The sequence below is a fragment of the Platalea leucorodia genome, assembly GCF_965183815.1.
Source record: "Platalea leucorodia genome assembly, chromosome: 24".
Lineage (NCBI taxonomy): Eukaryota > Metazoa > Chordata > Aves > Pelecaniformes > Threskiornithidae > Platalea > Platalea leucorodia.
The window spans coordinates 2,281,550-2,306,505 of NC_138846.1; the positions used below are offsets into that span (position 1 = coordinate 2,281,550).

Consider the following 24,956-nt stretch of genomic DNA (forward strand, 5'->3'; position numbering starts at 1 on the left):
CCGCCTTCGGTTCCCCCCGCCGCCCTTCTTTCCACAGAGAGCAAAGGCAAAACCCAGGGGCAGGCAGCCTCCGCCCTCACCTCCCTTTATCCCGAAAACAAGCGTAGCGGTGCTTTGTTTTAAAAAATATGTCTTTAATCGCTGCACTGAGGAGAGCAAAGGGAGGAAGGGGCTGTCCGAGATCCAACGGAGGGGTTGTGGTGTGAGGAGGGGGCGGCGGCGGCCGCCTCGCCTCAGTCTGTGGACTCCAGCACGGACTCGCTGAGGGCCAGGTCCCAGTAGTGCTCCGCGCCGTGCTTCTTAAAGTGCTCCCGTGCCATGTTCTCCGTGGGGCACTGCTTAAATTTCATTTCCCCGAAGCTGCGGTCCTTCGCTGTGCCCTGGGGGAGGAGAAAAAGGACGCTTTTCCCACCCATCTCCGGGGGAAAGTCATGGAACAGGCTCCCAGCGAGTCCGGGAACCCGGGAATAAACACTTTTTCAGGCCGACGCGTGACTAGGGGCACGGGCGCTGCGTGGGGGAGATGCGCCGAGTTCTGCTACAGCTCAAGAAACGCTACGGAAAGAGTCGGAGCAGCAGGTTTGCGTCCGATCCACGGCCTCCAAACATCGGTTTCTGCCTCAGCCGCTATCAGACGGGGCTTCGCTTCCCTCCAGCCTAAGCCCCCCATACTGAACTACCACTCACCTCCCAAACCAGAGAGCATTTGTTTGTTTTCTTAACGGACTCTTCGTCGGACTCATCATCATCTGAAAAAAACCCAACCAATAAAGCTAATTTTAGTCCCGACGGCAGAGGAAGAGCCACCTCACCACCCCTCCGCACACAGTTTTACACTTACCCTCTCCCTTTGTGTTCGATGTTTGCTCGTCCCATTTTATTCGATGAAGCATAAGACGTTTGAATTTCTTCTGTGCTTTCGGGCCTGAGGAGAATCGAGACTCAACATTCACAAAAAATCCTTTACCTTTCAGTTTTTAGGTGGTTCTAAAAAGCAGCAAAAGCCAAACGACGCCCACAAACACTTCCCAGCCGACCAGGCACGGCACGCAAAGCACGGCCAGGCTGATCCAGCACTGACACCCCTGGGGTGGCCAAGCTTTTCCCGCATCCTTTGGCACAGCACTCGGCTCTCGGCCGCCTCGGGATTTCCTGCTGCCAAACAGGCTCTTCAACACCTCGCAAAACGACTTCAAACCGTGAGGAACCGCGCCAGACCGAGCGCTGAGGCTCTCCTTGCTCTAAGCATCCGCTCAGAGCATCAGGGATTCAAATCAAGTGCTTTTCCCTTCAACACTGAACGCGCTTAGTTTTTCTAACTGGATTAGTGCGCTCTGCAGTCAGTGCTAACCCCATTAGAGCCGTAATTAAGGGAGTTTCAAACAGCCTCCTTACTTCCTTGTCCTTCCGTAACCCTCAGTCAACAATTTTCACGGTAATTTTTGCTAGAGGCAAGCTTTTGAACGCTACGCTGTGACCAAAAGCCTGCCTCGGAAGTGCTCACCTCCTTCTACCACGACCACGTTGACATCTTTGTGTAAAACCACCACGCCTGTTAGGTACAGCTGGCCAGCGTTCGCCTCGATTTTGAATTTTTTTGCTGGATTGCTCAAGTTTCTGACCCTAAGGATAGGATAAAAGAAAAAAAAAAAAAAAAAGTTTGTGGGAAAACAGAACTATAATCACCAGCCCTAGGAGCTCCCTACCCTGCCTCGACCGAGTCCAGCATTTCCTCCTCCAGCTCCTCAGGCGCTTCACTCCCACCTCGCTTGTTATCGGACTGCTCAGAGAGGCTGTGTCCGTCCCCTCCCATTCTCATTCCATTTAGATCTTGAAAGTTTCCTGATTTCTGGACATCGGTGTAGCTCTGACAGCTGGGAAATGGCTCTGCTCATCAGAAACTTCAGTCCCAGCTGAAATGCTCCAAACCTGACATGTTTTTAGTGCTCGGCTGTAACAGGACATCCTGTTAAGGACAGAGTTTTACCGGACACGTCTTTTAGGACAGTGTAATCCCCACAGGCCGGGATTCTTTAACGCTTGATGGAAACCTGAGGAGCAGGGGCACAGTCCTGCTACTGAAAGCTGCTCCTCTCTACCAGCACGTTTCTACAGGACATTTACAGGTTTATTTAGGAAGACACGCACGGCGAACCATCTGCCGAGAGCGCCCAGCCCGGCACTCACCTGTACACGGCTATGTGAACTCCCTGCGAGACGTCTTCTTTCAGCTTTTTAACCTTCTTTGCTTTTCGCTGTTCCGCTGTGAGCTTTCTCGCAGCATTTGCTTCTTCGTGAGCTCTGGATGCAAAGAGAGACGCAGCAATAAGCAAAACGCAGCCTAGGGTGTACCCGTTACGGCATCGAAACGGATCCTTCTCTTCCTAAGCACAGAATATGCTCCACGCATCCCATAGCAGCTGCAACTCCTGCCCGGATTTCTGCCTGCACCTGCCTGCATTAAAAGCACGTGGGCTTTTTTTAATCCAACCACCAGTGCAATTCATCCTCGGTCTCTTCCCTGAAAACATTCATTAGTAACAACTGCGACGGTGATCATTATCACAGTGAGAAACTCGTTTCATACAGGGCACGAGGCCGCTCGCCAAAGGCAAGAGCTGATCACCAAGACCCAGCTCCCCTCGGGGTGGCCGTTCAAGGCAGCTGAAACAGGCAACATGCAGAAAATCACACTGCTGCTGCCTTGCTGCGTCAGTTCAAGGCTTTCGTTCTCTACAAACAAATGCAGCACCAGCACTAAATCCATCTAAAAACGACAAAAAAAAAAGGTACAATGTGCCACCTACTTCTGTCTCTTCGCCATCTGCGCTCTAACGTGAGCTTCGACTTTTGTTGGGTCCTGAACAGCTTCCGTCCCCAGTACTCGCATCAAGTTTGAAATTCTTACTGCAAGGGAAAGGGGAGAGGAGCTGTGAGAGGCTGCTGTCGGACACCGGCTTGCCGTAACGGTAAAGCACAGAAATACCAGGCTCCTAAACCGACCGGACGGGTAGGTATTGGATCACACCGATACGCAGATCCACGCGATTCCGGAGAGGCTGTGCTGCCTGCAGCATTCCCAACCACGTCCGCGCTTGGCCATGGCCGTCATTTACCTTTGGGCTCTGGCGGCGGCATCAGGCCCAGCCTGACTTTCTCTTGCAGCTCCTTCTGCGCTTCTCTCCGAGTCTGTCGCCGTAATTTCTTCTGCTCTTTCTTAGTTAAATAAACACCCAGGGTCACTGGTGTGTCGCTGTCCACTGGGAAGAGAAATGAGGCAAGATAAACATAAATCTGCTTTTGAAGAAAGAGAAAATAACGCCTGCAACCGTTACACCCGTACCACGCTCCGTTATATCCACGCTTCATCGACAAACCCGACCTCTGCAGCGCTGCAGGCTGCACCAAACATGGAACCAGGAAAACAAGATTTGGCTATTTTTTGATTTTACCCAAAAGTAAAATGCTCTATAGTTATTTTATGTCCCTTCCTCAGGGCAAGACGGTCAAAACCAACCTGCCGGAGATGAGGAGCTCGTCGATAGGTAAGCAAGCTACTGGTAACCGCTACAGGTTTTATATCAAATTTCCGAAACCAGGGCAGAGACTCTCCCTCCCGATTTCAGCTATCTTTGCAGAGCTTTCAGACTTATCTTCGCACAATTTTTTCTCCTCACAGGGACGAGAGACACTGGGCTGCAGTGCTACAAGCGGGGGATTGCGTGCTGGTTCACCCCACCAAGCGCCAGCCGCTCGGGGTGCTTTCTGCCTAGTTTAACAGCAAAGTCGACCAAAACTGGGGCAGTACCTGGCGGGTTGAGCTGCGCTGGGTGCTCCACGAGGTTTGTGATCCCAAAGTACTCGTCTCTCTTTGAGGACGTTCCGCCTTTTCTAGAAAGGAGAGAGTTGGGCGTCATCGCAAATCTCTCAGCCTCAATTCCTGCGTTCCCTTAAGCACAAGCCATGAAAAAACCCCCCAACGCTTCCCTTGGGCCAGCCGTGGCGGGCCTGCGACGCACACAAATCCCTACCAAGCACAGATCAGAGCTTGCTGTGCTGAAGGAGACACGCAGTGACGTCGTATTAATGCGCAGGTGTCTCCCCCAGTGGAATATCCACCCACATTTCACGGTTAGGAGGTGGGCTTCCCACAACTCTGCCATGAACCAGACTCGTACAGAACACTCACTCACGCTTGGAGAAAAACCAAACCAACACACAGCACCAACTCCGGGCCAAAAAAATCCCTCTAACTCTATGGCAGTCACCTTCTGAGGAACGCCGCCTCCAACGAGGGAGAAGGGCAGCTGCCTACCACCAGCTCCAAGAAACGTTGGGAGCAAACCTAGCGCCCACCTGGATCTCGGAGAGGAGGGAGGTGGAATTCGATAGCTCAAGCAGATCCGTCTGTCCCGATCTACCCCAAGTGCTCAACAGACCACCGTCTCACCCCCGAGAAGCTCCCCGAGTTTCCTCCTGCGGCAGAACGATCCAAAACCGGCGAGTAAACTACTTACAAGTCAAGGCCGTTAGGGATGATGTAGGAGTCCCACCACTCGATCTCCGGGATCTCCCCCTCTTTCAGCTCCTTCTTCGGGGTGATAAGAGCCAACTTGGTGGAAGTGTGTATCCCTGTCTTCCTGGCAGCCTGCGAGATCTCTGCCTGCAGTTTTTCTAGTTGAGCCTGAGAACAAGGAGAGGAAAATGGCACATAAAGGTCACTGCAAAATAGCACAATCTTCAGGAAAAGCAAAATACGTATGCACCTGCTGATTTATTTTTGGTTTTTTGGTTGGTTTTTTTGTTTGTTTGTTTGTTTGTTTGTTTTTTAAAAACAATCTGAAGCAGACCACAGAAGAAACCACACAGCACAGGATGGTGGAGTGCTTTTGCAGCAGCTCACAAACTTGCCAAAAATCTGCTCTTATTACTGAGCCTTCTAGGAGCATGGAACGATCCCAAAGGAATGTCTCCCTCGGCATCATATCCCTGGACTTTTCTGTCTAATGAAGCTGTTCTCTCCCCTTCTCCCCAAGAACTTGGGCATTTTACCAAGATTCCTTTCAATCTCCACCTCCAGGGTGATCACTTCTGTGGAAGGAACACTCGGCCAGAAAATGATCTATTCTCTTTGGAAATTGTCAATCTTTTGTCAAAAAAAATAGATTTTGTCTGTCATCAAGTGAAGCCAGCGGCAAGAAAATGCTTTCCACACACACGTTCTAACGTGGATGCCTGCCTTTCCAACGAGAACGGTGTCGACTGAAAAGTTTCAGGTGACTTTACTGCAAAGCTTCTTAGTCAAAGCCAACGCGGCATCCCTTCGCATCCCAGGAGAGGAGAATCAACTCCCCTCCCGAACCGAACCCTCACTTCCGTGCTGTCAGTTAGCATGGCAAGACCTCAAATACCTTCGTTCGCAACCTCTGGGCAATTTTCTCAAATTTGCCTTTTTCATGGAACTTAAAGGTGCGTTTCTGACGCTGGGCTGGGGTTATGGAGACCCGGGGGTCAAAGTAAGTGTTCGACTCCATATCTTCCGAGGGCTTTTCTTTAAGCTGCTGTTTGAACTGCTCTCTCTTCACAGCTCTGATGTTTGCTTTTAGGGTTGGCATGCGGTGAGTCAACTCAATCTCTTTACCAGTCGCATCAACAGTTCGGCCTTGCTCATCCAAGATCAGTGGCGTAGGCTTTGTCTGATCCTTCAGCTCCACTTTCCTGGTGGCAAGACAAGATACGTCGCATTAAAACGCCATTAATTCAAAGGAAACGGGAGCCTCCTGCCCACAGTAAGCACCAAACCAGCCCACAACTCGTGAAAGGCCTCCTCGTAACGTTAAATCTCATCTATGCCGCCGGAAAGGACTCAAATCTCACGTGCAGAAGTTGGGAGTCTTACCCAAGGAAGGAGTAACCTCCATTTCACCTCTTTTATATTAAACTCGTTCCTTCAGCAGCCATTAAGGCCACTGCTAGGGAACCAACAGCGCTGGAGAAACCTGGAGTCAGACCCTCCATCGGCATTCTGGCGTTAGGCTCGTCAGGATTACGGAGCAAATGGCGGGTACTCACGGCGGCGCGATCCCCATCGCGTGCAGGTTGGCCAGCCCCACCATGTTGGCGTTGCCGATGAGCCCTGGTTTCAAGGCCAGCTGAGCCTGGATTCGGGCCTGCAGCTCCGCGGCTTTCCTGGCCTTCTCAATGGCGTCGTTCATGAACGTCGCTGCCTGGGAGGGCTGGATCGTGTTGCCGATGGGGAGACGTTCCGATTGGGATGAAGAAGAAATTTTTGGCTGTCGACAGAGAAAGACGTTTTGTTACGTGCCTGTTCCAGCACACCTAAGTCACCGTGTCATAGCCGAAAGGGGGACCGCGGGATTTGCCTGTTGCTTGCGGTAGGTACCTGTGGTGTTGGAGGACTGATGAAACTCAGCTGCTTTTTCCTCTCTTCAATCTGCCGGGTGGCTGCCTCCATCATCTGTTTGATCTGTGGAAAGAACATTGGAGAGTGACTTTTTCTTCCCTCTATCAGGAGGAGAGAAGGGGTCCTCAGCACCCTTTTACAGCTGCAAACGCAGGCAAGCCAGCTTAGCGAGAACAGAATTGTATCAAACTGCTCCAGTCAACAACCTCCAGCTGTAGAGAAGGAATCCAACAGCGCAGGCGCTTTCTACCAAGACCGCTCACTCCAGCTTATGGGAAGAGAACACCCAAACTTTCCTCACTGGAAGGCTTCGCATTCTCGTTAGCCTAACGCACAAGCGGCAGCGAGCCTTGCGAAGCAAACACGGGCAACGACTGCAGCAAGCAAAGGACAGTCAAAAGCAACTTGCCATTTGCTTGCTCAGCTCGTGATATGAATTAAGTAAACACTAAACTGTGTTGGAATTCAAGATCCTGGGCACGGGCAGCTCCGTTCCGGGGCAGAGCTCGCGTAACACAGCCTAGCAGACTGACCTGTAGCTTGGTCAGCATCCCAGGGCTCTCTGACGGCGGGCCTGGAATGACCTCAGGCTCATCCTCGACCTCCTCGAACCGCGGTATGCGCCGCTTCTTGACGCCGGAAGATTCCTTGGATACCTCAGAGTCATCACCAAACACATCCTAATGTGAAAGGAGAGAAGGAGAAAACCGTGGTTAAAAACAAAGAGTTCTCCTCACAGCCACTGTTTTAAGACGAGAAACCACCAGGCGGATCAGATCCGACACTGTACGGTCAGCACTGCGCTGTGGTTCGGAGCTTCCAGGGCGGCACTTGCAGGCTGATCTTACTGGAAATCCCGCGTGAAGCCTGTGCCCTGGTCCCCCACCAGAGAAGCATCAATGATGATCCATGCAAGAGCTTGAAGGACAGGAGACATCGCAGGGATGCGCCTGTGTAAAAGCCACCATCGTTCTCTCAGGTGGTCAAAAGGCTTTTTGGCACCGAGGAGATTTAAAGTCTCGCTCAGCTACCCGGAGAGAGGGAAAGAGCCAGCCCACAAGCTGACCTGACTGGGCTAAAATGGTTTCCACGTCTTCCGCCAACTTCGGAGGGTTTGGTGAAGGACGCTGCGCTGTCCTACCACGTCCTCCCCAAAAGGAGGCTGCGGCCCCAGCCCCGGGGCGGGACACCTGCGGCATTCCCTCACGCTCCGACCCAGCCGACTCCAGCTCGGATCCAAAGACGCCGCGCTCCAACTGAGCCGCTCCGGAGAAGCGCAGCTCAGAGAGCAGGCAGAGCAACGACCACGCTGATGGACTCGCATGCAGCGTGAGGGTCACAAAACAAACGGCGAGGCGAGCTTTACACCGAGCTCCGGTCAAGCGCGCCCCAGCTCGTGAGACTGCGGCCACGGATTTCATCTAGTCAGTGCCTGCTTTGTGTAGGGTAAACTGGATTTGTCCATGCGACTGTGTTACTGTAGTGTGTGTGTGTGCGTGCGTCAAGGTGTTATTTGAAAAGAAAATATACACACCGGTTGTAAGCGTTAGTTGCAATCCCTTCTTCACTATAACGGTTCATATTCTACAAGGACACTTCCTCATCCAGACACAGGTACTTCTTGGAAAACCTACAAGTTCAAGAGAAAGGACTTGCCCATAGTATAAAGTGTGTAAACCATTACGTTTTAGTTCCTGAAACTTCCCAAGCAACGACCTACCCCACAAGAGTTAACCAAGGAGAGAGAAGGCAGGCCAGGCAGCGCGCTGAAGACAGCCAACACGACCAGCGAGCAGCGTTCTGAATTCATCCGCTGCTCGTTGCTGCAAGAGCTAAGTGTGCAAGTGCAAATTCAACTCTAAAACCTGCACTGGGGTAGGGGAGGACGTCAGTCTGCAAGCACAACCGTGATCTGACGGCCCCACTAGGCCACCTCGTGTTACAGCAGGGTCAGGACGCATCTAGATCTTGACGGACAACCTCCAAGAAAGGGAATTCCGGAGAGAGGGGCTGACGATTTGGCAGGTGGGACGCCTGTCCCCAGGCCAGGAGCCAAGAGAAGAGGATGGGCCTGCTCTGCCGCTTCCCAGCCCCGCTTTCGGGTCAGCTGGGAAGCCGAGAACACCGTTAACCCCCTGTGGTCACGCGAGACACCCCAGCGGACGCTTCACCGGAGAAGAATCGCCTGCTCCGCACCCAGCCCCATCCCCGCTCCGCTCTGCCAGCGCAAGATCCCCTCTGCGACAGGCGGCTGCTCCCTCCCTTCCCCCCGTCCTGCAGCGCGCCGGCCACGGCCACCAGGAAGATGAGGACAAGCCAGCCCGCAGGCAGGCGCAATCCGAATTAAATTTCTGAAGAAAGGCGGGATTCCGCAGGCATCAGCTGCGCCACGGGGCTGCAAGAGTCACCCCGCCAGGCTGCAGCCTGCAGTCCTGCCACCGCGAAGCACCAAGCAGCGATGGGATCGACGACGTCCCTCTCTCTCTGCCATCTCCCCAAGAGGCCAAAAGCAAGAGGGTCGAGGGGAGCAGCCAGGATCCGCCAGCCTAGCCGAAACCTCGCTTTCGAACGGCCCCGTGGCAGCTCGGCGCAGAGTGTGGCCGTGCCAGCCCCCTACCCCAATTAAAGCGGAACCACAGCGTGGAAATAACTTGAAAAGACGCTTATTGGCACCTCTGTTGTGACCAAGAAAGCTGCAGAAGATCGAAGCCTGCTCTCAGGGGGCTGGGACATGTGAACCCAAACCTCTCCAGATCAGTAAATCGGGTTGCGCTGCTGCTGCTGCTCGGGCTGTACCAGCTCTGCAGGATGGAACCCGTTTTAACGCGCCGTTCCCTAACCAGTGACTGGACCCAGACCCGGAGGAAACCCTTCTCTGGCACCAGTTAAAGCCTCAGCCAGGCAGTGGGAGAAAAAAACAGTTTCTAACAGAAAACAGGGAGGGAGAGCAGCTGTCTCCCAACACACCTGAAGAGATCCAAATCCCCAACAGGATTATTCCAGCTCCCTGAGGTTAAGTGCTGACTAAAACTGTCACAGAGAAACACAGATTGCCATAAAAAAGGAACCTCAGAAAAAGTGAAAGGGAACTTACGTTGTAAGCGGGGAGCCGCAGGGAGAGTAGCCCCTTTTAAACTCGGAATGCGAGTGATGAAAAAAAATGCAATTCCAGAAGATGACGAGTAAAGTCTTCAAGAGAAAAAAGGAGGTGAAAACAGGTTTGGATGCACGAGACTTCCACCATCCCAGCCAAGCGTTAGATGGGAGAAACACCAGAGTGTGATTAAATCCCTGCTGTAATAAACCTCGTGCTACGATGGGGCTTGTCAAAAACCACCCTCTGTTGACTCCGGATGGAAAAAAAGCGAATGAAAACCCAGTGGATCACCCACCACGGAGCCCCACGCACTTGCTGACGGGGAGAGCCGGCTGGCAGAGCGAAACGCGGCGCGTCTGGGCAAGGAAGAGCAACGGGATGCTGCCGGGAGCACCTACCCCAGCGAAAACACAGCACCGCCACCGCGACGGTACAGAAACCGGAGAGACGGAGCCCTGCGAAGTTACCCCCGCTGCACGAGCCTGGCGGAGGTTGTTAAAGAAACCAAAAGCCCAAGCTTCCACCTTGGCGCTACCTCATCCGAAGATAAAGAGAACCGCAAGGTAAAGGCTCACACACTTCATCATGGAGAAAGGTCTTTTCTCTTGAACTTTAAGCATTACGAGATGTACCTCTCTGGAAGAGGAAAGTGTGGCAGAGTACCGGTGCTGCCTCCACAGCCACCAAACCACAGGAAAAAAAAAAAAAAAAAGGCAATCAATACTCAATAATCACCTTCAGTTCTCGTTTCCGGTTCCGGTCGCTGTTGGATTTGGAGTGCCTGGAGCTTCGGCCTTCCTCCACCGCTTCAAAGAGCTTGTCCACGAATCGCAGGGTGGAATCGTCAAGAAAGGGCTTGAGGTGGTCTGGAAAAGAGGAGGAGTTGTGTAAATGGCAGAATTCACTGCGTGGGACGAGCAGAAGAACGGAATTCGCAGAGCCTTCGGCGAAGCTGTAAAACACTTATTTAAAGGTGGATTTAACCCTACTAATGCAGCGGGGCCTGTGGCCTAGGCTCCAAAGGCCTCCGGGATCTGCAGATCCTGTCAGCAGGAGCTTTCAACTCTGAAGGATTAAGGCAGTCCAGGCCTCAACTAGAAAAAATTAGGGCTCTAATGGTCAAAAAAACCTGCCATGGGTTAAATTACCATTTTCAATTCCTTTAGAAAAAGAGGCCTTAAATTAATTTTTACTTCCTTGGGTTTTGTAACGTATTCCAAGCCTTTTGATCGCATCTCACCTGTCTGCGTAGATTTGCATGCGCTCCCTTCATCGCGGCCGAGTGGGAATCACCCCCACGTACACTCGAGAGCTTCCAGGTCTGGGGTTTTTTGTTTGTTTTATAAAACTAGCTCAACACAAACCAGATTTCACACCTGCAGGGATGGCGTTCGCCCCCCAGACACTGCCAGCCACCACCGAAACCACGACCTGCCACGCAGCCCAGCACTAGGTCGGTCTTCCGGGAATAGAGGGAGTGAGTTTAAATCTGATTTGAGGCTATTTCAAGGATATTTGAGGCTTTGTGTGCACCTATTTTCTCCGTCGAGGGGGTCTGACCACCTCTACGAACCGGGCTGCAGCCCGCGGGACGTACCGGCGGCTTTCTTTTTGTCCATGCCCTTGCCGACGCAGTTCAGCGCTGCGGTGACCACGGTGGGCTCCGAGAACCCCAGGACTCGCTTCACTGTCTTCTCGATCCATGGTTTCAGCTCATCCAATTCCCTTTTGGAGAGCGACATCTTTGCCAGGAGCCGAACTGAATTATTTTCGCTTGTACCTGTGAAGAAGACAAACGAGAAAACCGCAGACTAGTAAAATAAAGTATCAGTTTATCGTTGCTTCAGTGCCGCGCTTTTCTCCTTCGTGAGAAAGCTTAGAAATGGTGAAAGCTTTTGGAGATGATCTTTGCTCCCTTATTTTTAAAACACAGGCTAAAATCAGATGAGCCGCACGCGGTGGAAGCGAGGAGCCCGCGACCCGAGCAGACAAGACGCAGAAGGGAAATCATGCTTGCGGATTACTCTGCAGGGGAAGCCCTGAACTCCTACATCCCACCAGCCTTCCCTCACGGATGACAGACAGACGGACAGCGAGCACCGCGCCCCTCCTTCCCCATCAGGCTCCGCTTCCATGCACGGATCGCCCCCAAAGGGGAACGTTTGGTCTCGGGGCGTCCCTTCGCACCTCTCCGAACTTCTCCCCGCTCTTTTCGCGGCTGCTGAGCCGGCGACTGACGCGCCTCGAGGCCACAAGTCCGCGCTCGATGGTCTCGGAGGCGCGGCTGCGAGCCTGCCTCGCGCAACGCCAGCGAAACGACGCTTCACGCAGATACAGAAAGACCTCACGCACACCCGCTCGCCCTTAATTACTCTCTTTCCCATGAGGTTCACACAACACGCTCCGCTTCACTGAGAGTTAAAAATTCAGCACGCACTCGGCTGCCTCTGCGTTCGCTGCTTCAGCCGGTGGCCGCTGAACCCGAAATCACAGGTTTTTCAAGGCAAAAATTTCTCACCGTTAATCGTTAGCGGTTCTCACGCTGTCAGGCACGGTCTGCAGATGCAATAACGTTTAATTACGCGCCCGGGCTCTAATCTGATTTGGAAACCAAGTCTCCTTTATCTGGAAACAGGAGAAAATCTTCTTAAGGAAGTATGTTTGACCTCGGTGTTTCTTCCCCACACGAAAAAGCCTGCGGAGCCCTGATGTTAACGGGAGTCTATTTTAACAGAAAACCGATCAAAGACGGTTATCATTCCTGAAACTGGGAATTAAGAGCCCGGGCGTTAGTTCTAACGAAGTACTTCTCCATTTGGGGGTCTGCGAACGGCAAACAGCAGCTAAGAGCAGTAAATCTACAGGTTTCGAGCAGCGACGCGGGGGCCCGCGCTCCCTCTGGAGAGCTCTCACCCCTCTGCAGCCAAAAGCCTGAAAACCTCCCTGGCTGCCTACCTTTTACACCCAGTTTCTCAGAGATATTTTAAAAAGCAGCATCAAATACAGCCCAAAAGACTATTATTACTGAATTTCACCTGTAAGTCCTGACTTTGCGGTATGGAACGCTTCGGGACAAAGCCGGAGGTTCAAGACAAGTTGAAATAATTAATTACTACGCTGACGCGTCAATAGGTTCACGCACGGATGCTATTAAAAACAGAACTTGGATAATTAGTGCCTCCTTTAAACGCTATGTTAATCTTCAACTCCTGTAATCTAATAAGGAGGAGCGCAAGGGGTCTAACGGCGTTTCCCTCGGAATATTGGGAATATCGGGAACGCCTCCATCAGCGCCCTCGGGGACTCCTGGGCACGCACGGGTGCTGGCAGGGCACCCCGTGAGGAAATAACGCGGGTGTTTGCTGCTAAATGTATATATATATATATATATATATAGGTACCGACCGCCTTCGCCGCGCTACCTGCCAGCCCGGGGAGGAGCCGCTGCTCCCGCGGCGCTGCCGGCAGGACGAGCCGCTGCCTTTGGGGGAAAAAGAGAGGAGTTCGGCTTCCCCGCCTAAAACTCGCCCGCCTGAGGCCCCAGTTCCCGCCGAGGTCGCGGCCCCGGGGAGCCCCCGCTGCCGCACGCCCCGGAGGCGCCTCCGCTCGCCGCCCGGTGCGGAAGATCCCCGCAGCCGGTACCCGCCCAGCCCGGCCCCGGCTTCCCACCGCTACCGGAGGCCCCGGCTCCGTGCGGTCCGGCGGAGCCCCCGCCGCCCCCTCGGTGCGGCCTAGCGCCGGGGGAAGCGGCCTCAGCGCGGAGGGACCGCGGCCGAGCGCTCCGCGCTGGCTGGGACCGGCGCCCGGCCCCGGGGCCGGCTCAGGCGCGGCCTCCCCGGCGCCCCCCTCCCCTCAGCCGCCTCCTCCCCCTCCCGGCGCCCGCCTCCCCTCACCGGAGCGGGGCGCGGCCCCGGCAGGCCCCGGCCCGGTCGGCGGCGGCCCTGACGGCGACGGGACGTCGGGGCGGAAGCGGAAACGACGGCGCGGCGCCTGCGCGCCCGCTGGCGCGGGGGGTGCCGGGAAGGAGGAGGGCGGGGCGCGCGGGGAAAGGCCGGCGCTTGCCGAGGAGGGGCGGGGCGAGCCCTCGGCACCGCCCACATCACGTGGCTGCAGAACCCGCCCCCGCGCCCTTTTTCCCGCGCGGGAACGGCCGCCATGTGCCGGCGCGGTTCGATCCCCGCCTCATCACCGTAATTAATTAATTAACGCTAAATTAAAAGGCGACGAAGGGGAGGGGCCTTTATTAAGCGGGGGCGTGGCTCGCCCCCCCCTAGCAGCCCAGCCAGGGGTCCTGGCGGCTGCCCCGTGCCAGGAAGCTGATCTTCCGCCCCATCTCGGCGTTGTAGACGCGCCGGCACGCCTCGTAGGCCAGGCGCTGCCGCCGCCGGCACGGCTTCTCGTAGTACCGCCGCCGCCGCACCGCCTCCGCCAGGCCGTCGTGCGAGAGGATCCTGGGGGGGGGGGGGGGGGAGAGATGAGGTGAGAGGCGCCGCGCCCCCCCCACCCCGGCACCCCCCCTTTCCGCAGCCGCCCCTCCAGAGCCGAAGCCTTTCTGCGGCAAGGATTTGGTAGCCGCAGGGCTACCGGGGTGGCTTCTGTGAGAAGGTGCTGGGAGCCTCCGCTGTGTCTGGCAGAGGCGATGCCGCCGGCTCCAAGGCGGACCCGCTGCTGAGCCTGTCGGTGACGGTGGCCACGCCTCTATCAGACACAGAATCGTTTGGGTCGGAAAAGACCCTTAAGCTCATTGAGTCCAACCGTTAACCCAGCACTGCCAAGGCCACCACTAGCCCATGTCCCCAAGCACCACATCTCCCCAGCTTTTAAATCCCCCAGGGATGGGGACTCAGCCCCTGCCCTGGGCAGCCTGGGCCAGGCCCTGACAGCCCTTTGGGGAAGGAATTTTCCCTAACACCCACCCCAACCCTGCCCTGGCGCAGCTTGAGGCCGTTCCCTCTCGTCCCATCGCTTGTTCCTGGGGAGCAGAGACCGACCCCCCCGGCTCCAGCCTCCTTTCAGGCCGTTGCAGAGAGCGATGAGGGCTCCCCTCAGCCTCCTCTTCTCCAGGCTGAGCTCCCCCAGCTCCCCCAGCCGCTCCTCCCCAGCCTTGTGCTCCAGCCCCTGCCCCAGCCTCGCTGCCCTGCTCTGGCCACGCTCCAGCCCCTCCATGGCCGCCTTGGGGTGCGGGGCCCAGCGCTGAGCACAGCATTCGAGGGGCGGCCTCACCAGCGCCCAGCACAGGGGGACCATCCCTGCCCTGCTCCTGCTGGCCACACCGTTCCTGATACAAGCCAGGATGCCACTGGCCCCCTTGGCCACCTGGGCACCCTGCTGGCTCATGTCCAGCGGCTGTCGACCAGCACCCCCAGGCCCTTTCCCGCCGGGCAGCTCCCAGCCGCTCCTCCCCACGCCTGCAGCGGTGCCTGGGGTTGCTGTGCCCCCAGGGCAGGACCCGGCCCTGAGCCTTGTTGCCCCTCACCCGGTGGCCTGGGCCCCTCGACCCTGCCTGGCCAGGGCCCTCTGCAGAGCCTCCTGCCCCCCAGCAGATCAGCGCTCCCCCCAACTTGGATAACGTATTTAAGAAGGGGGAAAACAAAAACCTGCTGGAAAAAACAGCGGCCGGAGAGAGGAGTGAGAATCTGTGAGAGGAACAACTCTGCGGCCACCAAGGTCAGTGAAAGAGGGGGAGCAGCCTGTGATGAAGACCGCGGTGAGGCAGGCTGTGCCCCCGCAGCCCGCGGAGGGCCCCACACCGGGGCAGGGGGGCGCCCGGAGGAGGCTGCGACCCCGTGGGAAGCCCGCGCTGGAGGAGCTGGTGGAGGGCTGGCTGCCGCGGGAGGGATCCCCGGCTGGAGCAGGGGCAGAGCGCGAGGAGGAGGAGGGAGGAGCGGCAGAGGCAGCGTGTGATAACTGACCGCAACCCCCATCCCCGTCCCCCTGCGGGGAGGAGGGAGCAAAAATCGGGAGTGAAGCTGAGCCTGGGAAGAGGGGAGGGGTGGGGGGAAGGGGTTTTAAGATTTAGTTTTTATTTCTCATTCCCCTACTCTGATTTGATTGGCAATAAATTAAATTAATTTCCCTGATTTCAGTCCGTTTTGTCTGTGACGGTAACTGCTGAGTGATCTCCCTGCCCTTATCTTGACCCAGGAGCCTTTCGTTATATTTTCTCTCCCCTGTCCAGGGACAGGGCAGCTTCGGTGGCACCTGGCGTCCAGCCAGCTTCCGAGGACTTTTTTTATCCCCAAAAAGGCACAAAAGGAACCTCCCCCCCCCACGCAAACACCAGGCACAACTCGGTGCACGCCAGGCTCGGGCTGAGGATAACGAGGAGGGGAGCGAGCGCCCGGGGAGCTTCGTTAGGCTGGGAGAAACGGAGGCGGGTGCTGCAGGTCCCAGCACGACGGGGGGATCATCTCCATCTCCTCCTCCTCCTCTGCTGGAGCCGTCACCGGCCGCCAACCCTCCACACCCCAGCAACGCCGCTGCCCCCATCCCTGCCTGCTTTGGTGCTAATTTGGGTTTTTTTAATGTATTTTTAATTAAATCCATGTCCGAGGAGGCGTTGGGATGGAAAGTTGGGAAAAGCCTCTAAAAATGTACAAGAAACCCCTAAAAACGTAAGTTCTGAGCCCAATTCACGGGATCAAACGGGACGAGGCGCCCGCAGGGATGCGCCACAGGGGACTGGCGGGGGAGCACCCCAGCCAACAATTAATTACACCTGTTTTAATTAATGCCATCGTGCCGTCCTCAAGCTTTGGGGACCCTCCCGCGCCCCAAAGCCGCCCGGGCCCCGGCCCCTCACCTGTTGAGGGCCCCGTAGGCCGCCTCCACGTTGCCGTTCTGCACCATGACGGTGCGGCCCAGGAACCGGAGATGGTTCGCCATGGCGGTGACCGAGCTGCTGCGGGACGGGGGGGGGCGGCGGGTGGGACGGGGCGGCTCCGGGACCCCGCACCCCCCCCACCCCCCCCGGGAACACGGCGGGACCCCCCCACCCCGCCCGGGACCGGGCAGGGCCCTGCCCCCCTCACGGGCCGCCCCCCCGCGGCCGGGCCCGGTACGGCCCCCCCTCCCCTCACGGAAGGACCCGGCCCCCCCCAAACGGACCCGGTAGGGCCCCCCCGCCCCCAGAGGCTTCACCAGAGCCCGGTCGCGGTCCCTGTCGCGATAGCGGCGGACCCCCCGGGGAGCCGCGACCGCTCCACTCACCGCCCCGGAACCGGAAGTCGCTACCGAGGGGGCGTGGCTTGGGGCGGGATATGGGCGGGGCTTAGCGGGTCGGGATCAGAGGGGGCGGAGCCTGACCTCTGGGTCACGGGGGTGAGGGGCGGGGCCTGTCGGGAAGGGGCGGGGTTCAATGAGCTGGGTTAAGGGGCGGGGCCTGACCCGTGGGGGACAAGGGGCGGGGCTGGGATGTGGGGCACGGGGTCAAGGCCGAGGGTGAAGGTCACAGGGGCAGGGGTCAAGGTTAGGATGTGGGGCAGGGGTCAGGGGGCGGGGCCTGGCCATGGGGCGGGGCCCCAGGCCCCACGCGGGGCTGTTGGGGGTCCCCAGGCCTGGGCCCCCCCCCCCTCAATCCAGCCCTGCCCCACGGGGGGGGGACAGGAGGCACCGCGGGGTCCCACGGGGGCGACAAGGCCCCCCCCGGTGACGAGACCCCCCCGGGGACAGAGGACACCGGCACCGGGTGGCCCCGGCCGCTCCGGCGGCATTTATTGCTTCCAGCAGGGCCGAGCTGTGGGGCAGCCCCACTTTGGGGGGGGGACGGACAGACGGACACGCACCCCCCTGCCCCCCCCCCCCAGCGCCACCCGGGGCGGGGGCAGGGCAGGAGCCCGGCGGGGGGGCCAGCCCCCCGCCCCCCCCGCCGTGCGCCAAGGCACCACGGCCCCCAGGAGGGGGCTCCGCTCCGGCGAAGGCACGCGCGCCCCCCACCATGGGGTTCTGGGGGCTCCCTGGGGGGGGTTGGGTCCCCCCCCGCCCACAGGTCTCACTGTCCACAATTTAAAAAAAAACCCAAAACATCAAAAAAAGGCAAAACGCAAGGAAACCAGGAGGAACCCCCCCGGCTCGGGGGGGTCACGCATCCGGCGCTGGGGCGGCGGCGGGGGTCCCGGGCTGGGGGGGGCGCTGGCACCTGGGGCGCCCCCCTCGATGCGACGTCCCCGGCGTCCCCGCGGAGACGGAGGGGGGGGTGTCCCCGGGCAGGCGGCGGCAGCGGGGGGCCCCGGGGGGGCCGGCGGGGGGGCGGCGGCGGAGGAGGAGGGCGGAGGCGGGAGACGGCTCCGGCGCGGGTTTGGGGGCGACGTGGGGGAACCAGACCCTCAGCATCCCCTCCACCTGCAGCAGCGTCCCCAGGTAGCGGGCGCTGGGGGGACAGAGAGCAGCCGTCACCCCGCTGCGGGGGGGGCTCACCCCATGGGGGGTGTCCCTTTGCCCCCCCGCCCCACCCCGGGGGGCTGTCGGGGGGCCACTCACCCCATTTCGGGTTTCTGCAGGACCCCGATGATCCGCTGGATCCGGTCCATGGCCACGCTCTGCTGGAAGCTGCTCAGCCCTGGGGAACCCCAAAAATCGGTGAGTCCTCCTGGGGGGGGGCTGGGGGGGGGGGGGAAGGGGGAGGCGGGGGGGGAAAAGGGGGTTCAGGGGGGGAAAAGGGGGGGGCGGGCACCCACCTCTGTCGTATCGCCCCCGTTTCAGCCCCTCCAGCAGCTCCGCCAGCGGTCGGATGAAGCCCCGCAGCTCCTGGCACTGTGAGGAAGAGGAGGAGGATGGTGACCCGCGATCCAGACCGGGGAGGGGGTGTCATCCCCCCCCCCACCTGTTTCAGGTGGGGAAACTGAGGCAGAGCCGGGCGGAGAGGCGTTCTGGGGTTGGCACACCCTTCAGGTTTGGGGGTGCTCCTCCATTTTCCTGCCAAAAACTCACTTTTTGGGCAAAAAGTCGGTCGCCGTCGCTGGGAGGGGCGTCCCCCCCGTCCCCCTTCCGGGGCCGCTTCCCCCCGCGGGGCGACGGGGGCGATTCGGGGGGTGCTCGGTCCGGCCGTCCCGGTCGTTTGCGGCTCCGCTCGGGTTTTGGGGGGCCCGGGGGGGGGGGCGCCCGCCTCGGCCTCGCTGTCGGAGGGACCCCCCGGGCTGGAGGCGGGGGAGCCGCAGGAGCAGGCGCGGGCGGGGGGCTCCATGGCGGGGGGGGGGCCCCCCGGGGGAGCCTTTCCCGGGGTTCAGCGCCTGCGGTGCCGCCTGGCCGAGGCCACCTGGGGGCAAAAAAGAGGGAAAAAGTGGGGAAAATGGGAAAAAATGGGAAATGGAGAAAGCACTGTGCTCCCCCATGGGGGGGTTGTGTCCCCCCGGTTGCACCAGGACCCCCCCCCCCCAGCCCCGGGTCCCCCCACCAGGCACCGGGACCCCCATATCCAGTACCAGACCCCCCCCAGGTCCGGTACCCCCCCCGTCCCAAGGTGGGGACCCTCCCATCCCAGCACTGGGACCCCCAGGACCAGGACCAGGACCCCCCAACCGGCCCTAGGACCCCCCTGCGCAGGATTGGGAAGCCCCCACTCAGGACCAAGACCCCCCCACCCATCATCGGGACCCCCATACCCATCACCGGGACCCCCCCCCAGGACCGGCCTCCCCCCCCCGCTCCCCCCCGGCACCGGGACCCCCCTAACCCTCCCGGGGACCCTCCCAGCCCCGGGACTCCCCCCCCCAGCACCAGGACCTCTCTCCCCTGGCACCGGGACCCCCCCCCAGGACAGGGACCCCCCCATCTGGTCCCATGCCCCACTCCCAGCCCCGGCCCCCCCCCCCCCCCCCAGCCCCGGGATCCCTCTCCCCCGGCCCCGGCCCCCCCCCCCCCGCGGACCCTCCCACCCCCAGCCCCGGGCCCTCCCCGCCCGGCCCCGGGTCCCACCTGCTCCCGGCTGCGGCGGTGCCGGTGCCGCGGTGTGGGTGTGGGGGTCCCGGTGTCCCCGTCCCGGTGCCGGCGCCGGTTCCGCCCCGGCTGCTGCGGCCCCACGCGGACACGTGCGCGGCCGCACGTGCCTCCCGCTGGGCCACGCCCCCCCCCGCGCTCCCATTGGCCGCCGAGCCCCGGCAGCGGGAGGAGCCTCCGCTTCCCCGCCCCGCCCCTTCGCCCCTATTGGCCCGGGCCGCCGGCGGCGCTGCCCAATGCGGAGGCCGCCCTGCGCTGATTGGTCGGGAGGGCGGGGGCCGCGGCCACGCCCCTCCATGTGGAGACGCGGGGGGACGCGGCGCGGGGCAGCGCCCCCTGGCGGGCGGCGGGGAGCACGAGGCCCCCCCCCCTCACCCCGCCCCCGCCCGGCCCCGCCCCGCCGCCGACCGCCAATGGGCGGCGGCCTGGGCCGCGCGTCACGGCCGGCGCGGCCAATGGGGGAGGAGGGGGGAGCGGGCGGCCACGCCTCGGCGCCGTTACATAATAAGGGAAAGCAGGCGCGTGGGCACCCACGTGGGGGCGGGGCGCGCGCCTGGGCGACGTCAGCGCGCGCACGGGAGCGCGGGCGGGGCGGGGCGGGGCGACCTGGGCGCGCGCCTGGCCGCGGCCCCTCCGGGGGCGGGGGGGGGCGCAAAGGGGGCGGGGCTGATAGGCGAGGGGGCGGGGCTGTCGGGCAAAGGGGCGGGGCTGGGAAAGGGGGCGGGGCGAGGGGAGCTTGTGCAGGCTCCGTCCCGGCCCCCCCCCGACCCCATGGGTCCCCCCCCCGAACCCCCCCCCAACCCCCGGCACCCCCAGCCCCCCCAGCCCCCCCATCCCACCCCCCCCGGCCCCCCCCCAGCCCCCATCCCACCCCCCCAGCCCCCCCGGCCCCCCCAGCCCCCATCCCACCCCCCGGCCCCCCCGGCCCGGGCATGGCCCCTCCATCCCTCCCCGGCCCCCGCCCCGGGGCCCCGGCCCGGGGGGGATTTAAGGCCGGAGCAGGGGCGCCCGGCCCCCCGCCATGCTGCGCGCCCTCCTGCTGCTGGGGGGCCTGGCCCCCGCCCTGCCCGCCGGTGAGTGCCCCCGGCCGGGAGCCCCGGGCTGCAGCCCCCGCGCCCGGGCCGGGGCCCCCACCTGAGCCTCTGCTTCCCCCCCCAGGTCCCCACTGGGCGTACGAGGGTGAGTGGGACCCCCCCCCCCCGGGACCCCCCCCATTTGCTCCCCCAGCCCGAACCCACCGCCCCCGCGCACCCCGAGCCCAGGGGCATCGCCCGGGTCCCCCCTGGAGGGAGGGGGTTGGATGGGTGCAGCCCCCCCGTGCCCCCCACCCCACCCACAGGCACCTGGGTCTCCCCGTATAGGAACAAGATGGATGGGTGCAGACCCCCCATGGCCCCCCCCAACACCAGGGTCCCCCCAAATGGGAGGGAGATGGATGGGTGCAGCCCCCCCAACACCAGGGTCCCCCCAAATGGGAGGGAGATGGATGGGTGCAGCCCCCCCAACACCAGGGTCCCCCCAAATGGGAGGGAGATGGATGGGTGCAGCCCCCATGACCCCTCCCCGGACACCTGGGTCCCCCAAATAGGAAGGACAGCCCCCAAATAGGATGGGTGCAGCCCCCCATAACCCCCCACCCAACTCCCAGACACCTGGGTCCCCCAAATAGGAGGGAGATGGATGGGTGCAGCCCCCCCCAACACCTGGGTCCCCCCAAAAGGGAGGGAGATGGATGGGTGCAGGGCCCCCCAACACCTGGGTCCCCCAAATGGGAGGGAGACGGATGGGTGCAGCCCCCCCCAACACCTGGGTCCCCCCAAAAAGGAGGGAGATGGATGGGTGCAGCTCCCCCCAACACCTGGGTCCCCCCAAAAAGGAGGGAGATGGATGGGTGCAGGGCCCCCCAACACCTGGGTCCCCCCAAAAAGGAGGGAGATGGATGGGTGCAGCCCCCCCCGACACCTGGGTCCCCCCAAAAAGGAGGGAGACGGATGGGTGCAGCCCCCCCAACACCTGGGTCCCCCAAATGGGAGGGAGACGGATGGGTGCAGTCCCCCCGGGCGCCCGGGTCCCCCTCGCGCTCCAATGGTCCCATTGTTCTCCTTTACGTAAGGCTCCGGCCCCGCTCCCGCTGCCAAATCCAATTAGGATCCGTCCCCGGCCAAATCCCGGCTAAGCCTCGTCCCGCCGGGCCCACGGGGACCCCACGGGTCCCCCCCCGCTCCCCCGGCCTCGGCTTTGTCCCCGCTCCCCCAGCCGGAAAAAATGTCCCCAGATTACCGAGCACGTTGGGAATGTCACCCGTGTCCTCGTTTTGGGGGAAACGAGGGCGTTTTGGGCCACGGGGCCGTGCCGGGGAAAGCGGCATCCCCGCGGGGGGTGGGGGGCCCGCCCCGACGCCTGGGTCCCCCCAGGTCCCCACGGGCAGCAGCACTGGCCCGAGGGGCACCCGGCGTGCGGGGGCCGGGCCCAGTCGCCCATCGATATCGCGACGCGAGCGGCGCAGCCGGACCCCTCGCTGCCGCCCATCCGCCCCGTGGGCTACCGCTCCCCCGGCACCCCGGCCTTCACCCTCGCCAACAACGGCCACACCGGTGAGCGGGTGCCGGGGCGGGGGTCTGGGATGGCGGGGGGGTCCCCCCAAGCGTCCCGGCCCCGCTCAGTGTCCCCTCGCAGCGGTGCTGGCGCTGCCGCCGTCCCTGCGGCTGCAGGGGCTGCCCCGCCGCTTCGCCGCCGCGCAGCTCCATTTCCACTGGGGTCGGCCCGGCCGCGGCGATGGCGGCGCCGAGCATCTCCTCGACGGCCGCCGCGCTCCCGCCGAGGTACGGGGTGGCCCCGAGGGTGGGGGTCCCCAAGGGGTGGGGGTCCCCAAAGGGAGCTGCGGCCTGGGAGAGGGGATGGGTGAGGGAAATGGCATGGGAATGGGGGTGGGAAATGGGAATGGGGGCGGGAAATGGGAGCGGGAATGGGAAAAGGGGGCCTGGTGCGGGAAATGGGTCCAGGTGCAGGAAACAAGCAGGGAAATGGGGGTGGGAAATGGGTGCGGGAATGGGACGGGGTGCGAGAACTGGCACGGGAATGGGTGCAGGAAGGAGGCTGGGTGCAGGAATCGGGTGCAGGGAATGGGAAATGGGTCTGGGCACGGGAAACAGGCAGGGAAATTGGTCTGGGAGGGGGAAATGGGTGCGGGAAGGGAGCTGGGTATGGAAAACAGCGTGGAAAGGCTGCGGGAAATGGGACTGGGGGTGGGAAATGGGTGCGGGAAGGGGTCTGGGGGTGGGAAACATCATGGGAATGGTGCGGGAAATGGGTCTGGGGGTGGGAAATGGGCGCAGGAACGGGGCAGGGTGTGGGAACTGGCACAGGAATGGGTGCAAGAAGGAGTTTGGGTGCCGGAATTGGGTGCAGGGAAAGGGAAAGGGGTCTGGGCACAGGAAACAGGCAGGGAAATTGATTTGGGAGTGGGAAACGGGTGCGGGAAGGGAGCTGGGGGTGGGAAACAGCGTGGAAAGGGTGCGGGAAATGGGACTGGGGGTGGGAAACAGCACGGGAATGGCGTGGGAAACGGGGCTGGGTGCAGGAACGGGGCAGAGCGCGGGAACTGGCACGGGAACGGGTGCAGGAAGGAGGCTGGGTGCAGGAATCGGGTGCAGGGAATGGGAAAGGGGTCTGGGCACGGGAAGCTGGCAGGGAAATAGGGTGGGAAATGGGTCTGGGGGCAGGATGGGCGCGGGAAACAGCACAGGAATGGTGCAGGGAGGGCTCTGGGTGCGGGAATTGGGTGCAGGCATGGGAGAATGCACGGGAAAGGGCAGGGGAAAGGGGTCCGGGTGCGGGAAATGGGTGCAGGAAGGGGAAAGGGGTGGGGAACGGGAGCAGGAACCAGCACGGGACCGGGTGAGAGACGGGGGAACGGGTGAGGAGCAGGTCCGGGTGCTGGCAGCCGATCCAGCCACCGCGGAAGGCGCCGGGATGGGTGCAGGCAGCGGCGCGGGACCGGGGCTGGGAAGCGGGCGTGGGAGAGGGGGTGAGCGGGGGGCCGCCAGCCCGGGGGTCGCGGGTTGGAGGGGTGTCCCCGCTCTGTCCCCGTCCCCCCCCCCGCGCGGAGCCGCTCTCGCCCCCAGATGCACGTGGTGCACTACGACGCGGAGCGCTACGCCAACGCCAGCGAGGCGCAGCACCATGCCGGCGGCCTGGCCGTGCTCGGTGTCCTCCTGGAGGTACGCGGACCCCCAAAACACTCCCCCCCCCCCCCACACCGCCCCCCCCAGCCCTGACCCCCTCCTTGCTCCCCCCCCAGGTGGGTGCTGACCCCCACCCCGCCTACGACAACATCCTGAGCCACCTCGGGAGCATCCGCTACGCAGGCGAGCGAACGGCGCGCGAGCGAGGGGGTAGCGCAGGGAGACGGCAGGGAAAACGCGCGGTGGCGGCGGGGAGACCCCCAAAATCCTCACCCTGCGCCCCCCCGCAGGACAGACGACGGCCATCCCCTCCTTCAGCGTGCAGGACCTGCTGCCCCCGCGCCTGGACCTCTACTACCGCTACAACGGCTCCCTCACCACCCCGCCCTGCTTCCAGGGCGTCCTCTGGACCCTCTTCCAGCACCCCGTCCGCATCAGCCCGGCCCAGGTGGGACCCGCTTTGGGGTAAAAGCCCCTGGTTTTGGGGTAAAAGCCCCTGGTTTTGGGGTAAAAGCCCCAGCACTCCCCTTCCGCTATTTCAGCTGGAGCAGCTCCAGGGAACTCTCTACGCCACGGCGGCGGCCGAGCCCCAGCCTCGGCGCCTGGTGGATAATTTTCGGGTCCCGCAGGAGCTCAACCAGCGGCTGGTGCTGGCGTCCGTCCCCAGGGGTGAGAGCCGGGCCGGGGAGGGTGGGAAGGGCCCCCCTGCACCCCCAAAACGGCTCCCGGAGCCCCAGCTGGTGCTGGGACGCGGTGCTGAGCCCCGGCTCTTCTCTTGCAGAGCCCCAGGGGTATTCGACAGGTACAGCCCGGACGGGGGGGCTGGGGGGGGGGGGGGTCGCCCCCCCAGCCCCCCCTGAGCCCTCTGCGGCGTCACGCAGGTGAAATCGTCGCCATCATCTTTGGCGCCGTCTCCGGTTGCCTCGGCATCTTCCTCGCCGTCCATTTTGCGGCCAAGAGGATGCGGTGAGAGGCCTCCCGCCCCGAGGAGGGGACCCCCCTGCAGCCGGGGGTCCAGGCCCCCCACTGAGAGGGTCCGGACCCCCACAGGGGAGGGTCGCTCTCACCTCAGCCCTTTCCCCCCCCCCGACGCAGAGCGAGGAGGGCACAGGAGCAGGATGTCGTGTTCAAAGCCTCCTCCCGCCGCAGCCCCTCCGATGACAGCCCCCGCCCTTGAACCCCACGCCGGGCCGGGCTGTGACGGACCCCCGCCGCCGCCCCCCAGCCCTCCGCCCGTGCCAGAGGAGCTGCTGGGGCTCAGCCCCACAGCGGCAGCAGCTCCGGCCCCACTGGAAATAAAGCCCCTTCCCCACCCCAC

At 61.8% G+C, this 24,956-nt stretch overlaps 4 protein-coding genes across 10 annotated transcripts; 1 reads left to right on the forward strand and 3 right to left on the reverse strand.

Moving 5' to 3' along the window:
* Positions 1-127: 127 nt before the first annotated feature.
* Positions 128-13,497, reverse strand: PRPF3 (pre-mRNA processing factor 3). 4 transcript variants are annotated; one of them, XM_082333147.1, is made up of 18 exons: positions 13,415-13,483; positions 12,557-13,002; positions 12,040-12,146; positions 11,119-11,301; positions 10,257-10,387; positions 6,958-7,104; positions 6,404-6,487; positions 6,073-6,293; positions 5,412-5,718; positions 4,518-4,684; positions 3,809-3,891; positions 3,117-3,260; positions 2,808-2,907; positions 2,188-2,301; positions 1,505-1,623; positions 842-925; positions 688-749; positions 128-380 (listed from the first exon to the last, which is right to left on the reverse strand). In XM_082333147.1, exons 4-18 carry the CDS (start codon positions 11,261-11,263, stop codon positions 234-236), a joined length of 2,055 nt encoding a protein of 684 aa, XP_082189273.1. In that variant the 5' UTR covers positions 11,264-11,301; positions 12,040-12,146; positions 12,557-13,002; positions 13,415-13,483; the 3' UTR covers positions 128-233. The 4 variants fall into 4 exon arrangements, with proteins under 4 accessions (XP_082189273.1, XP_082189275.1, XP_082189272.1 ...); XM_082333149.1 differs by lacking the exon at positions 12,557-13,002 and having other exon boundaries at positions 13,415-13,497; XM_082333146.1 differs by having other exon boundaries at positions 12,040-13,002.
* Positions 13,498-13,734: 237 nt separating this feature from the next.
* MRPS21 (mitochondrial ribosomal protein S21) lies at positions 13,735-16,777 on the reverse strand. 4 transcript variants are annotated; one of them, XM_082333363.1, is made up of 3 exons: positions 16,731-16,777; positions 16,324-16,419; positions 13,735-13,972 (listed from the first exon to the last, which is right to left on the reverse strand). In XM_082333363.1, exons 2-3 carry the CDS (start codon positions 16,404-16,406, stop codon positions 13,792-13,794), a joined length of 264 nt encoding a protein of 87 aa, XP_082189489.1. In that variant the 5' UTR covers positions 16,407-16,419; positions 16,731-16,777; the 3' UTR covers positions 13,735-13,791. The 4 variants fall into 4 exon arrangements, with proteins under 4 accessions (XP_082189489.1, XP_082189488.1, XP_082189486.1 ...); XM_082333362.1 differs by having other exon boundaries at positions 16,324-16,422; positions 16,731-16,771; XM_082333360.1 differs by having other exon boundaries at positions 16,662-16,756.
* Positions 16,778-17,262: 485 nt separating this feature from the next.
* Positions 17,263-20,227, reverse strand: CIART (circadian associated repressor of transcription; the record flags this gene model as incomplete). Its single annotated transcript, XM_082332764.1, has 6 exons — positions 17,263-17,889; positions 18,000-18,078; positions 18,197-18,272; positions 18,450-18,774; positions 19,434-19,526; positions 20,223-20,227. The coding sequence occupies 6 exons, from the start codon at positions 20,225-20,227 to the stop codon at positions 17,601-17,603; spliced, it is 867 nt and encodes a 288-aa protein (XP_082188890.1). The 3' UTR covers positions 17,263-17,600.
* A 248-nt stretch (positions 20,228-20,475) lies between these two features.
* Positions 20,476-24,608, forward strand: CA14 (carbonic anhydrase 14; the record flags this gene model as incomplete). The annotated part of the gene is made up of 9 exons (XM_082332765.1): positions 20,476-20,527; positions 20,613-20,633; positions 21,869-22,048; positions 22,131-22,276; positions 23,579-23,674; positions 23,755-23,821; positions 23,929-24,086; positions 24,181-24,307; positions 24,520-24,608. The coding sequence occupies 9 exons, from the start codon at positions 20,476-20,478 to the stop codon at positions 24,606-24,608; spliced, it is 936 nt and encodes a 311-aa protein (XP_082188891.1).
* Positions 24,609-24,956: the final 348 nt, after the last annotated feature.